We start from the raw sequence: 14,369 nt of genomic DNA, 5'->3' as shown, positions 1-14,369 counted from the left end.
AATATGTAGTCAACTGTTTTAAATATTGATAATAATAAAAAAAAAAAAAACAATGTTTCTTAAACAGCAAATCAGAATAGTTTCTGAAGAATCATGTGACACTGAAGACTGGAGTAATGATGCTGAAAATGTAGCTTTGATCACAAAATTAAATTACATTTTAAAATATATTCAAATAGAAATCAGTTACTTTAAATAGTAAAAATATTTCACAATTTTACAGCTTTTGCAGTATTTTGGATCAAATAAATGCAGGCTTAGTGAGCAGAAGAGCCTTTTTCAAACATTAAAATTGTACTGTCAAATTTTTTTTGACAGGTAGTGTACACTCCCAGGCCTTTATGTTTTTTTTTTACAGAAAGAACAGTCAATGTTGATCCACTCAATATTGATGACTTTAGGCAGCTCATGAGTACACGTAAACTAATGTACATAACAATGAATTGGTTTGAGCAGGACAAACTTAAATAAGCTCAAACAAATACATTTTCATAGAGCTCATTTTTGAGTTGATGAAGCTGACACATTTTAAGTAATCTGAATTGTGTCATTGTTTTGACATGAATTAACTTCACATTAATTACTTAACTTCTTTGAATTTAAATGAACTTAAATTTAACCAAAACCTTCTAGGGATTTCTAATTTTTCATTCTTAAAATGTTTAAATGAAGATTATGTAATAAATTTGGGTTAAATATATAAATTAGCTTACTCAGAGCAGTCACAGTTAATGTCAAATATTCTACACAGTGACCAAATATTTTGTATAGGGTTTAAAACTGAACTCTGACCAGGCCAAACATGAACCTGATGAACTTGTTCTCAAGCCATGTATTTGCAGTGTGGGCAGTTGCATTGTTTTGTTGGGAGGAAAAAAAACCTCTAAGATAATAACTTGTCAATTGTGGGAAGCAATAGTCTTTTTAAAGCATTAACTTTTTGCTTTTTACAGTGAAACTGGACGTGCCATATCATGACACTTCTCACTCCTCACATGCTTCATCAGATCTTAAAAGACAGCTCTCTGGAGCATCATCATGCAACTCACTTGTGTTTTACCGTGATTCATCACTCCACAACACTGCTCTGAATCAAACATATTCTGTTAAAATATTCATTTTGTCCTTAGCATGACTTTATAAGGAGTGAATTTGCCTAATTCGTCCAATTTTTTTTTCAATTTCTCAGCAAATTGTGGTTTAGAGACCATTAAAAGCTTAGCTTCTTTTTCCCCCAGGTGTGTGTCTAAGTACAGTATGTATAGCTATATATACAGCAATATTATATAGCTGCTGGTATGTTATGAATATGACAAGGTGATGCTTAGTTTTAATAAAACATGAATCTGAATCTCACAAAAAATGGTAACACTTTACAATTAAGTACATTAGTTAACATTAGTTAAGTTAACAAGAACTAATGAACGAACACAACTTTTACAGCATTTATTAATCTTAGTTAATGTTAATTTCAGCATTTACTAATGCATTATTAAAATCACAAGTTGTTTGTAAACATTAGTTAATGCACTGTGACCTAACATGAACAATGAAAAAACTATTTTAACTAACCGTCATTCATACATTAACTAATGTTAACAAATGTGACCCTGGACCACAAAACCAGTCTTAAGTCGCTGGGGTATATTTGTAGCAATAGCCAAAAATACATTGTATGGGTCAAAATTATTGATTTTTCTTATATGTCAAAAATCATTAGGAAATTAAGTAAAGATCATGTTCCATGAAGATTTTTTGTAAAATTCCTACTGTAAACCTATCCAAATGTAATTTTTGATTAGTAATATGCATTGTTAAGAACTTAATTTGGACAACTTTAAAGGTGATTTTCTCAGTATTTTGATTTTTTGCACCCTCAGATTCCAGATTTTCAAATAGATGTATCTCGGTCAAATATTGTCCTATCCTAACAAACCATACATCAATAGAAAGCTTATTTATTGAGCTTTCATATGTATGTATATATCTCAGTTTTGTAAAATTTAACCTTATGACTGGTTTTGTGGTCCAGGGTCACAAATGACAAGTAGGCGATTGCCAAAAGTATTACCAAAAATACTTCAGTAACAAATGCAGTCTGCAGTAACATTTTTAGTACATCTTAGCAACCCAGTAAATTAAATACGTATAAAATATATAAATAATATATATAAATATAATTAAAAACGTATTTATTTGTAAGTAGAAGCACTGGTAATGCCATTTTTCTAAATAGTTCTATCATTTTTTAATAATTTTCTGTGAAAAATAAGATTCAGCCTTTGTTTATGTTCACTGCTAAACAGAGCTGCTAAATATAGTTTATCGCGTTGTGTCGTTTGTTACCTTGCTGTTGCTGTTCTTTGCGGTTTGAGAAAAATAATATGCTGGTAAAGTGTACCTTAACAAACAGTTATCTAGCCTAGCAGACCTCAGAGAAGCATTAGCACTATCTTTGTAGGACTATCTTCCTGCGGTTGAACGGCAGTTAGCGGTCAAATCGGTCACAGTTAACATTACCAAACAACCGTAGAGATAGGTCTGTTTACCTGCTTCCTAAGAAACCGATTAGCTTCGCCATGATGGATTCCCGTTGGGTGCTCTCGTGTTCCGGTCACCACATTAAAACGGGGTAAAAAGATAGATGGACTTGATTAAACTGAAACTTTTTCAATATAATGAATAAACAAATGTGCGGAAATATGTTAATTTGACTCGAAACACCCAAGACCGGAAATGTAAATACTGTTCCAGTCAGTTGAGACTTACCCTTTCAGGAAAAAGAGATTGTGACCCTGGACCACAAAACCAGTCATAAGGTTAAATTTTACAAAACTGAGATGTATACATCATATGAAAGCTCAATAAATAAGCTTTCTATTGATGTATGGTATGTTAGGATAGAACCATATTTGGCCGAGATATCTGAAAATCTGGAATCTGAGGGTGCAAAAAATCAAAATACTGAGAAAATCACCTTTAAAGTTGTCCAAATTAAGTTCTTAACAATGCATATTACTAATCAAAAATTACATTTTGATATGTTTACAGTAGGAATTTTACAAAAAAAAATCTTCATGGAACATGATCTTTACTTAATTTCCTAATGATTTTTGGCATAAAAGAAAAATCAATAATTTTGACCCATACAATGTATTTTTGGCTATTGCTACAAATATACCCCAGCGACGTAAGACTGGTTTTGTGCTCCAGGGTCACATATGTTTTATTTTGTAAAGTCAGTTGTTGTATATACTATATACACATACCTTGGAGTCTTCATCAAAAAGGAACATTTTAACTGCTGTTTGTCACTTAAAAGAATAATAATAATAATAGAATATCGCAAGGGTTTTCTGTGGAAAAGGTAATAGCAACTTTTTATGTTACAATTCTGGCTTTTTTTTTCTCTTAATCACGCAATTCTGAGAACATATTGGTATATTTTTACCCTCAAAACAGGACTTTATAACTCACAACTGCAAGTAACTCTCACAGTAATAAGAAAAAAATTCAGAATTGTGAGGAAAAAAAAGTCAGAATTTTTTTATTCGTTTTTATCTCGCAATTTTGACTTTATAACTCGCAGTTTTGAGTTTATATTTCACAACACAGAGAAAATTCTGAATTGTGATATAAAAAGGTCACAATAACATTTTTATTTTTTTATTCAAGGGTTAAAACAGGCTCCCATGGTTTTCTTTGAAATGCGTTTGTCTTTACAGTTTTTCTCAATTGCTTAAACACATTTCTTGAAATTGTGCCTCTTATTTGCGAAACTCTAAACACAAATCCACAACTCCTAACTCAATTCCCCAAACTTCCTATATTGAGGTCAAAATGAAGCTCTCCACTCAAAACAACTCAATCTTGCTGAAAAACCAAACTTTTCTCTCAGACATGACACACAAATCCTCAAAAAAACACACACTACAACACAGTTTTACACACTGATGAGATAAATTCAAAACAATACTACAAAAACAATAAAAATAAAAAACTTTTCACATGATAAACACAACAAATGTATGCATTTGCAAGTGTTTTATTTCTTAATTTACAGTAATGTACTGTAGAAAACAGAACAAAACAGCAAACAACAACAAAAATAATTATTCTGCCCAACATCCTGTGTTTGGTCTGGGACAGGCCAAAGAACCTCTTCAGCATCACAGGCTAAATTAGTCCTGGCCAGGCAGCAGGGGTCAAATCCTCTTGCATGCCTGATTCAACCCTGGCACCCATCAACTAAAATATATGAGACTGCTTGTCTTCTTTCCCTTGCCCTTCCTGTCTCTTCCATGTTGTCGTTGTCGTCATCATCCTACTCCTTCTTCTCCTCCTCTTCCTCTTTCACCTCCTACTCTTCCACTTCAAAATTACACATTACTATAGGTGGGATATTGATTGAAAAAGACTGAATAGGATTCAAAGTTACACTTGTACTAGTGGTCTGACAAAAAAAAAAAAAAATGCATTACAACGTCATTGTGAAGCAGAAAAGAAAAGGAAATATGGGCACAAAGGTGAAAATAAAAATAAGAAAGCCCACTGTCAGAATTTGTAACTCCTGCGTTGTCCTCTGTCTATATATGCTTTCCAATTGAAGGTTCAAGAGATGTACCTTTGAGCTATTTCAGAGAACTGCTTTATCATTGGTTGATATACATTATCTTCATTAGTGAAAGTCTAGATTCACTTGAATAATTCATGGCAAATTTACAAAAAGTCTAATAGAAATGTGTAGAATATATGATTGACAGTTTATGACAACTAGATAAAATTTTTTGCATTTAGGTAATGACTTATACGATGAGCTAATGACTTGATGTTTTGAGGGGTGAGACTATTACACAGAGAACTATATCATACATTTGAGCAACATGACAATAGCAACTGATGATGTGGGAAACCGCAGACAAATGTATATAATCAGTTGTATGAATGTGCCAAAGCAATCACAACTTGATCAAAAGAAAGAGAAGCTTTTTATAATGTGCACAAGAGACTAGATGATGTGGATGTTGAACAAGTAGTTTTGGCAGTTTCATTTCTGATCTGAGAAATGCACCAAAGTGACTGAGAAACACTGTAAGCTGACTTTGGCTCTTTTATCTCCATTGAAGATTCTGATTGGTGTGTGCTAAATTTTGACTCCTAGTGTTTCCACTTGGGTAATTGTGTGCTAATTGAGCTCAAACTTCGCAGACTTGAGTGAACAATATTGAATGCTTGTGCTTTCTAAATGACCACATGGTGTAAGCACTGAGAAATGTAGGGATTTGTGTGTAGAGTTTTGCAGTAACAGTTCACCAAATATAACTCATGTGTCAAAGCAGGGAATAGTGTTTAATGTTTAGGGAAATGGGTGTGCTTTTTGAGAAATGGCGTTATAGTTTTGAAATTTTAGTTCAAAAGACTGGTTATAGTGTTTTAGCAATTGAGAAAAACTGTAATACGGAAGTTGTAAATTAAATAATTTTATATATACTTTTTTATTCATTAAGGTGTAATATGTTATATTTTTCTAAACAAATTACAAGCTCTGAAAGACTAAGACTTTTTACAATTTTGCTTTAGACAATCTACAAATCTACAGATCTTAAAATAAAACATTAAGGTTACCACTGCACTTTTCTGAAAAATAAATTAATTTGAACAATTACAATCTTGTTAAAAATTATTTAACTAAAAAAAAAATGCTTGTAATTTCTGCACAGGAGAGATTTGATGTTTCCATTCAAAAGGAAATATATCAGCATTGGCTACTGGCCAAAATAAGATATAAGCATATCAGATATGGGCAAAAATCCAATATTGTGCATCCCTAATTAAAATAATATGGTAAGACGCTAATTTGCAATATTAACGAGTAGTTTTGTACAGCTAAAAATTGCTGGACACAAGACCCATAAAGTTTACAAATGGACACATCCACTCTTAACCCTCTGGGGTTCTTCCCCGACCAGTCACACTCAGGGCCCTCACGGTCAAAAGTGACCGGAGCCCTGAAATCATTATTTCCTTTTTTTCAGTAAAATCAATCAAATGTATTTTTGTTCAATAATATTTTTTCTTTTTTTCTGTCGTGTTTTGACAGAATTTTATGATAATAATTAATATTTATGCTACAATTATGATCTATTTTTTGCCATTGAATATAATAGAATTTTTTTTTATATATATAATTTTTATTCTTTTTTAATTAATGCTGTATTTTAGTTTAAAGTAGATACCTGGCCTATAGAAAATAATTTTTTGAAGTCGGATTTGTGCCATCTGGTGGCGTAGTGAGCATAATTACCAGGCAATATCCTATTTTAACCACTAGATGGATGTAATGCTCTCTATAGAAGGATTTGTGAATTCTAGTTGTTTTTGCACATATTTGCCAATGCCTTTTCAGGTTGTGGATTTTATTATATAAAATTAGATTATCAAAGACTATTTTTTTATTATTTGCCAAGTTTTTTGTTTGTTTGATTGGTTTAACTGGTAATTTGAAGTGCCAGTTTTACTTTATAATACAGTCAAACCAGAACATTGCATTAGAAAGAGAAACAATGGAAAGCATTTTGTTACCCATTGTTTTAATTCTAACTGAATAAAAATGCCGTTCTTTCAGTCATACCATTTTTTTTTATTTTGTAACCTTTTTATAATGAACATTTTGATTTAAATATTTTTTTGTAAAATTCAATAAACAATAACTCTTATTTAGCACAGGAATTATGAACAGCAACAGCATGGGCAACAAAATAACAGCAAAAGTATAATTATCAAACATTAAATGGAAAATAGAGAAATAAAAATATTTTAAATATCATCCTAACCCTATTTACATTTTATGTGCATTCTTTTTTTACATATTCAATGAACAGTAACTCTTATTCAAAAGGCAACAGCAATTATGAACATAAATCTAAAATAACAGAAAAGTATTACAATTGTCAAATAGTAAATAAAAAAATAGAGGAAAAAAAAGTTTGTTTTAAATATCATTCTAACTATAATTACATATTATTTACATACTAATTGTGATAACAGATCAGGTTGTGACAAATCACAACAGAGTGTCTCCATATAGCACTTTGAGCAAATGATGCTTGTTTTGAAATCTTTTTTCCGTGTGTGTGTGTGTGTGTGTGTGTGTGTGTGTGTGTGTGTGACATGGTGTGTGACTTTTGGATTTTGGATCCAATGTCTCCCTTTTATTTGATTCATAGTCTCACATTCCTCTGTTACAGTCTCACCAATCTCATATTTCCGTGTGTGTGTGTGTGTGTGTGTGTGTGTGTGTGTCTGTGTGTGTATTTTGGAACTCTGATGGCTTACAGTCTCATGCTTTCATTGCTGTGTGCTTTATTTCTTACATTGATTGCCTCTATTTCACACATTTCCCAAAATTAGCTTTTGAAATGACACACATTCATTTGTGTGTGCGCGTGTGTTTTTGTGTGTATAAGTGTGTGTGTGTGTGAGTGTATTGTAGTGTTTTGCACTCTTGATGTTTTAGAGAGTCACCCCTTCACAGTTGTGTGCTTTTTTTCTGGATTGTGGCTGATTTGTAGATTGTATGCACAAAAAAACTCTGTATTTTCATATTTTTGCCAATTTCCCATTCATTTCCTATGGCCGGTCATTTTGACCCGAAGACCCCGAGTGTGACTATTTTTTTTACGACCACTTAGACTTTTCCAATCCTGTCCCCAATTTTTTTGTGTGTTCATATACCAAGTACCATAAAAGTCACCAGGTTTCATACCATTCCGATGAAGCTACGATTTTTAAAATTTTTTTATTTAAAAAATTCCGGTCAAAAGTGACCGAAGAACCCCAGAGGGTTAAAGGAAGAAAAAGGTGGATAAAATATTGTTTATGAAAGTAATAAATCATTATTTTTACTTAATATATTTCATATATTGTGCACAGTTACAACCATTAAAACCCCTTATACAACTGGCACCATTTAACCAGCCCTTTTGGTAAAATTCGAGAAAAAAAAAACAAAAAACTAAACAAACGAGCATATTTCATACTTTAATTGCATAAAAAAAGAAAAAAAAAATTCAAAACACTGACCCCTGGTTTCACAGACATAAGGTCCCAGACTAAAATGCAAGTCTGAGCTGTTTCAACTCAAAGGAACTTGCTGATCTTAAAACACATCAGTGCCTTTGTTTTGTCTCAAGCTTCTACTAGTAATGTTTGTTTTCTAAGGCACGTTTATAAAAAATACTTAAATGTCTAATTGAACTGTGGCCTAATCCCTGGTCTAAACCCTGTCTGTGAAACCAGGCCTGAGAAAATCACCTTTAAAGTTGTCCAAATTAAGTTCATAGCGTGCATATTACTTATCAAAAATTAAGTTTGATATATTTACGGTAGGACATTTACAAAATATCTTCATGAAACATGATCTTTACTTAATATCCTAATGATTTTTGACAAAAGAAAAATGGATCATTTTGACCCATACAATGTATTTTTGCCTATTGCTACAAATACACCCGTTCTACTTATGACTGGTTTTGTGGTCCAGGCCAGGGTCACATCTTTGTATGTGAGAAAACAAGACAACGCCTACAAGTAACAAAATGACAGAGACAGAGAATGCATTTCATTATAAAACTTTATTGAAGGTTTGTTTGTCCTGGATCAGGATGGAATGATATGAAAAAGACGTGAGAGTCCATCTCCGTGGAAATAAGGAGAGGGCAATAAAACCAGACAATTTAAGAGAAAAAAAAAAAAATTCAGTGCTCTGCGTTGCACCCGTTCACTTTTTAAAACCATTCAGAGCTTCAGCAATGCTTCACTCAACAGCAGCCAGTACGAAAATCCACATGTAACCATCTTGAGATGTGTTCGCTCAACTTAACTCCACACCACTGCATTTCCAACGCCATCAGTTCACTTCAACAAAATAAGTGTGCTTCCACTTACACCGGTCTTTTTAAAACAACAAGCAATGGGAAACGCACTGCTCCGAATCCAACGAACGCAACACCCGAAGCGCGCCGCTTTGACTCGCATCAGCTGATTTTGGACGAGTTTCTCGACAGCAGCTGTAAAACATCCACTTTGGCCTCTTGATCATTGGCAAACGTGTAAAATCTAGCTGAAATAAACATAAAAGAAGCTGACGAACGAAGCCCCTGCGGCTCTCAGAAACACGCCGCCGCTGAGATCTCAGGCTGGCCCCTGGCGAAAGGCAATACATGACCACCGAAGCAGTGATCCGCGTCCTTGAGAAGGATGGGCCGTGGTTTGGCTGTGCGGCAGGGCTGATGTGCCGCTATAACTTCAAGGTTCCCGGCGGAAGGCTTCCGTTGCACAGTCTGTAGAAGCGCAGGTCGTTCACGATACGGTACACTCCCTGAGAAAACGATGGCAGGTCCTGCGAAGGGTGGAAGAGACAGAAACAAGACGTCACTTGCATGTTGAAACATGAAAGTGGTTCACGCTGCATGACTGAACCCATGACCTCATGCAAAAAGGATGAATAGGAGAAGTAAATCTGGCAAGAAAATGGTCATATTTCACTCCAAATTTGAAAAATTGAATTGAAATACGTTGCTTAAAGAAAATGAAGACTGCTTTAGGATTATTTTGAAATTTGGGCTTAGTTATAAAAAAAACCCCAACAACACAGATTTCTCATGTAATTAACACTTTGGGTATTAATGGCTTTAGTCATGATCGCTCACCCTCTCTGGCGTGAAGTTTCGGGCAAGCGTTGTGCGTTGATGTGGGTCGAGGCCTTGGCAGCCATTGAGGAACTCTGGCAAGAAGGAGGAGTAGAACGCTGAGAAATCCACAGCCGCCATGTTGTAGAGCGCCAGCGTGATGTCGTCCTGGAGGAGGTCGTGACTCTTGTGCAGGAGGACTTGCAGGAGAACATTTATGAAGTGGAACAGCATGGCGTTCCGGAACAGCTTCTGAAATCAACATGTGACCACACGTCATAACATAAACATACATGCCTTTTGAATAAATAAATAGATACAAAAATACTAATTTAATAAAATAATATTTTTACAAAATTTACTATAAATGTAAACATATATTAAAGTTTAGTTTTTATTTCTATTAAACACATTTATATTAAACTAATTTAACTAAAATGACATTTAATATAAATTAGAAACTTATTTAGTGTTTAACTATGATGTTCATTTTTCTTTGTATTAAATGTGTACAATGTTTTATTAAATGTAAGCTTTATTTGTATTAAACGTAAATTAAACGTTTAAATTTAAAGATATATTAAATGTTAAATTTTTACTTATATTAAATACATAATTAAACTAGAATTACATGTATTTAATAGTAATTTAATTATTAGTAATGCAATTTAATTAAGCTTAATTTGCAAATATGCGTTATTTTTTATTAAATATCAGTTAAACTTTATTTGTATTAAATTAGTTACATTTTTAATTATATTAAATAAATAAGATTGAATTAGATTTAAATTGAAACATTAAATTAGTTACAATTCTTTATATAAAAAAACTAATAAATTCAACTTAAATTAAAAATGTATTTAATATAAATTAAAAACTTATTTAATGTTACATTTGTAGTTTATTTTTAATACATTTTTTACTAATTTTTCTTGCATTAAATTAGTTCAATTATTTATATTAAGTGCAAATTAAACGAAACATTTAAATACATTTCAGTTTTATTTATATATTATATTATATTTTAAATAGTTTTTATTTAATAAAGTATACTGTAATTTTTAATTTATTAAATATTTACATTTTTTATTTATATTAATATTAGATTAAATAGTCACACTTTACAAATGTGTCATTTATAAGCATGAATGTATTAAATAACATGAATAATACATTACAGTATTTATTAATCTTTGTTAATGTTAATAAAAATACAATTGTAAATTGTTCATGTTAGTTCACAGTGGATTAACTAATGTTAACAAACAACTCGTTATTTTAATAATATATTATTAAATGTTGAAATTAACAACTAAGATTAATAAATGCTGCTGAAGTGTTGTTCATGTTTACTAAAGTAGCTAACTAACGTCAACTAATAAAACTTTTTTGTAAAGTGTTACTGATTAAATATAGTTTCATTTTTTAGTATCAATGAAAAATGGAATTCAAATATATTTTAAATATAAATAAACTCAAAATATATATAAAACAAATAATAAGTCAATTTTTTTTTCAAAATTATTATATTAAATATGAATGTATTTTAAGTTAATAAAAATACATCTACCAAAAATTAAAACAAATGAATAAACTTAATGTGAAAAAAAAAAAAATACCCTGTGGTACAGCTTGTGTTTGGTGTTCAGGACCTCCAGGTAACTCAAGTTTTGTTTGAAGATGTGAATATCTGGCTGTAGAAAAGACTGACCAAATGCCTGCAAATCAAAGACATGAGTTTATGAGTCTAGACAAAAACAGTCCAACACCATGCATGAAAGTGCTTCATGTACTGCAACTGAAGCTTCAATCATATGATTCTGGGAACCACTAAATAATATACAGACAATAAGCCAGAAATATTGCACTGTGTTGTCTGTACTGACACCACACAGTGCCACTGAAATAAATGATTGATGTGGTTCTTTATAAAGAATGAATCAAACTCTGAAGACATGGACTGCTCTGCAAACAGGTTTTTAGGACAGTGTGTGCTTGATACCTGCATGGCGGCAATGAACTGCGCTTGGTTCTCCATCAGTTCTTCAGCTCCGGTTCTCTGAACGCTGCTCAGCACTGAGCTCTTGAAGAAGAACCTCCAGTTCTGATGGAGAATCTGAAAGAGCAGTTCGAACATCTCCGCTTTCACATCTGGACAGGAGCGCTGCAGAACACAGAGACAAAGTTCAGCAAAAATAACTTTTATAACATAATCTTATTTCTGGAAACCACAGCTGCCCCTTTTTACCATAAATTCATCAACTTTAAAGGATTAGTTCACCTTGTCATCCAAGATGTTCATGTCATTCTTTCTTCATTCAAAAAAGGAAAACATTTCAAGAATGTTCTCCATATAGTGGACTTCTATGGTGCCCACGATTTTGAACTTCTAAAACACAGTTTAGTTGCCGTTTCAAAGGGCTCTAACCAATTGAAAACGATTGGTTATATTCTAATTTTTTTTTTTGACAATTTAAATACTTAAGGCGAGACACTGCAGATGAATAGAGTAAAAAAAAACAACTAATAGTTATCACCTTTCTTACTCAGTTGATTGATTACTTGGATAAATTTGGAAAAAAAAAAATTGTATTACAAGTTCTCAAATGTTGTTTAAATATGCAAATAAGCCATTAAAGAAATTTTGCATTTTGCATTTCTAGTACAAAAATCTGAACACTGGATGAAGTCTGTTTTTTTGACATATTAGAGTCAGAAGTTTTTACAGAGGGAATTTTGGGTATCTTATTTCATCACGACATAACTCAGAAAAAAAAAACTTAGAACAGACAGGAAACACTAGATTTTTTACCAATTTTGGGGAAATAAAATCAAGCAAATCATATATGTACAAATCCCTTTGTAAAAACCTTCAGGATATAAACAGGGATAAAAATGTCAAGTTTGGTGTAAGTGTAAGTGCTACTGAAGTGGAGATGTATGTCTCAGTGTAGAAGGAAAAAACTCATTTTGAGAAATCAGCCTTTAAAAATATGCATTGTAAGCTAGAAAAAGATGAGCATTTTTGGTTAAAAAGTGTATAAATATTTTTTTTTAAAGAAAATGATCGATTGTTTCGCTAAATAAGACCCTTCTTCCCTGGCTGGAATCTTTTAGAGCCCTTTGAAGCTGCATTTTGGAAGTTCAAACTCACAGGCACCATAGAAGTCCATTATATGGAGAGAAGAACTGAAGAAACAAGACATGAACATCTTGGATGGCAAGGGGGTGATTACATTATCTGCAAATTTTTGTTCTGGAATTAAACTAATCCCTTTAAGAGGTTGGGTGTCTTTTTTGTGTTTCATACCTCTGCCACTATTGGGTAAACCTGATCCAAACAAAGGCTGAGGATGCTGGGTAACAGAGGTTTGAAGGTCTGACCGGGTTCTTGAACCACCACCTAAAACAACGACCCAAAGATAAACTGTGAGTAGCGTGTTTAACAAACACGGAAACCCAAATGCAAAGTAGCTTTTGTTCCCTTTACCTGCAGAATCTTGAGAAACTTTTGAACCACTTTGGATCCAGAGCTGCCCTCCTGTAAGATGCTCACCGCCAGCTGCTCTCTGAGGAACATGGTGACGATTGAGTCAAGTTAGATCAGCCTGACTGATTAGAGTAAATTAGCACTCATACCAACTTCATGTGAAGGTTACCTGGTGAACATGCTGAGGAAGGTCTGGATGATCTGCTCTGTGAACGCCACACCCATCTGCACACGCAGTGCTTGAAACAGTGTGAGGAAGAAACTCAGCATCTCATCTGTTACATCTGAGAAAGAGCAAACACATTAGACAAGATGTCAGTCCAATGAAACCTCAGCAATCGTGATTAAAACTATAAAGCAGTAAAGAAGATGTTGTCATAAATGTTAATGTAAGCCTGAGTTCACCGGCTGTTCGAGAGATTCTTTTGTTACCTGGCTGCTGGATGAAGAGGGGGAAGAGCGCCAGCGTGACCTGGACAGACTCCTGTAGGCTGTGGTAACAGATCTGACGTGATTTGGTGGCCTCTCCCGATATACTGTCCACCAGATCTTTCAACACGCACAGAGTCTGCTGGATCACTGCTTTACCTGAGAAACAGATCATTATTAGAGTGATTTTTTAAAATAATTAGGTTCACTAGTACAAAGCAAGCCTTTAAAAATAAACATACATACAAAAATGTTAAATAAACATACATGTTTTCTTCCTTTTTTTTTTACAATAATAGATAGACAATTCTAAAAATATATATTCCTGGGAAAAAAAAACATATATAATATATATATATATATATATATATAAACATAAAACATATACACACACAAACATACAAATAATGTTAAACATATTCTTAGTTTAAGCCTTTAAAAATAAATAAACACATTTTTGTACTTTTTTTTTTACAAAAGATGTTTATAATAAAAATCTTACTGACAAATGGACAAAACCTAGGATTAGTGGCAACATTTAAAAATGTAGAATTACAACCAATTAGTATTTGATTTAATTATGTTTATTTATTTATTTAAAAATATTACATGATAGATAAATGTAATAAAAATTATGAAGTAAATTGTGAAGTTATAAAAAGAGAGAAATCATAGGAGGGACTGTCTATTATAATTTATATTATAATATATAATACTATAAACAATTTTTTTTAAGAAACTAATACCTTTATTTAGAAAGG

General features: G+C 32.5%; 1 protein-coding gene across 1 annotated transcript in view; it reads right to left on the bottom strand.

The window, feature by feature from the left end:
• Positions 1-8,614: 8,614 nt before the first annotated feature.
• The window catches only part of xpo6 (exportin 6), a 33,612-nt gene continuing 27,857 nt past the window's right edge, over positions 8,615-14,369 (bottom strand). Inside the window, exons 18-25 of the mRNA XM_073848733.1 lie at positions 13,612-13,767; positions 13,349-13,463; positions 13,180-13,258; positions 13,000-13,092; positions 11,692-11,853; positions 11,309-11,407; positions 9,711-9,941; positions 8,615-9,400 (exon numbers count right to left, since the gene is read on the bottom strand). Coding sequence (XP_073704834.1) covers positions 9,299-9,400; positions 9,711-9,941; positions 11,309-11,407; positions 11,692-11,853; positions 13,000-13,092; positions 13,180-13,258; positions 13,349-13,463; positions 13,612-13,767 — 1,037 coding nt within the window. The 3' untranslated portion in view covers positions 8,615-9,298. The remainder of the gene's footprint in view (positions 9,401-9,710; positions 9,942-11,308; positions 11,408-11,691; positions 11,854-12,999; positions 13,093-13,179; positions 13,259-13,348; positions 13,464-13,611; positions 13,768-14,369) is intronic.

The sequence above is a fragment of the Garra rufa genome, chromosome 1 (assembly GCF_049309525.1).
Source record: "Garra rufa chromosome 1, GarRuf1.0, whole genome shotgun sequence".
NCBI lineage: Eukaryota > Metazoa > Chordata > Actinopteri > Cypriniformes > Cyprinidae > Garra > Garra rufa.
This window is presented reverse-complemented; position numbering and strand designations above follow the sequence as displayed.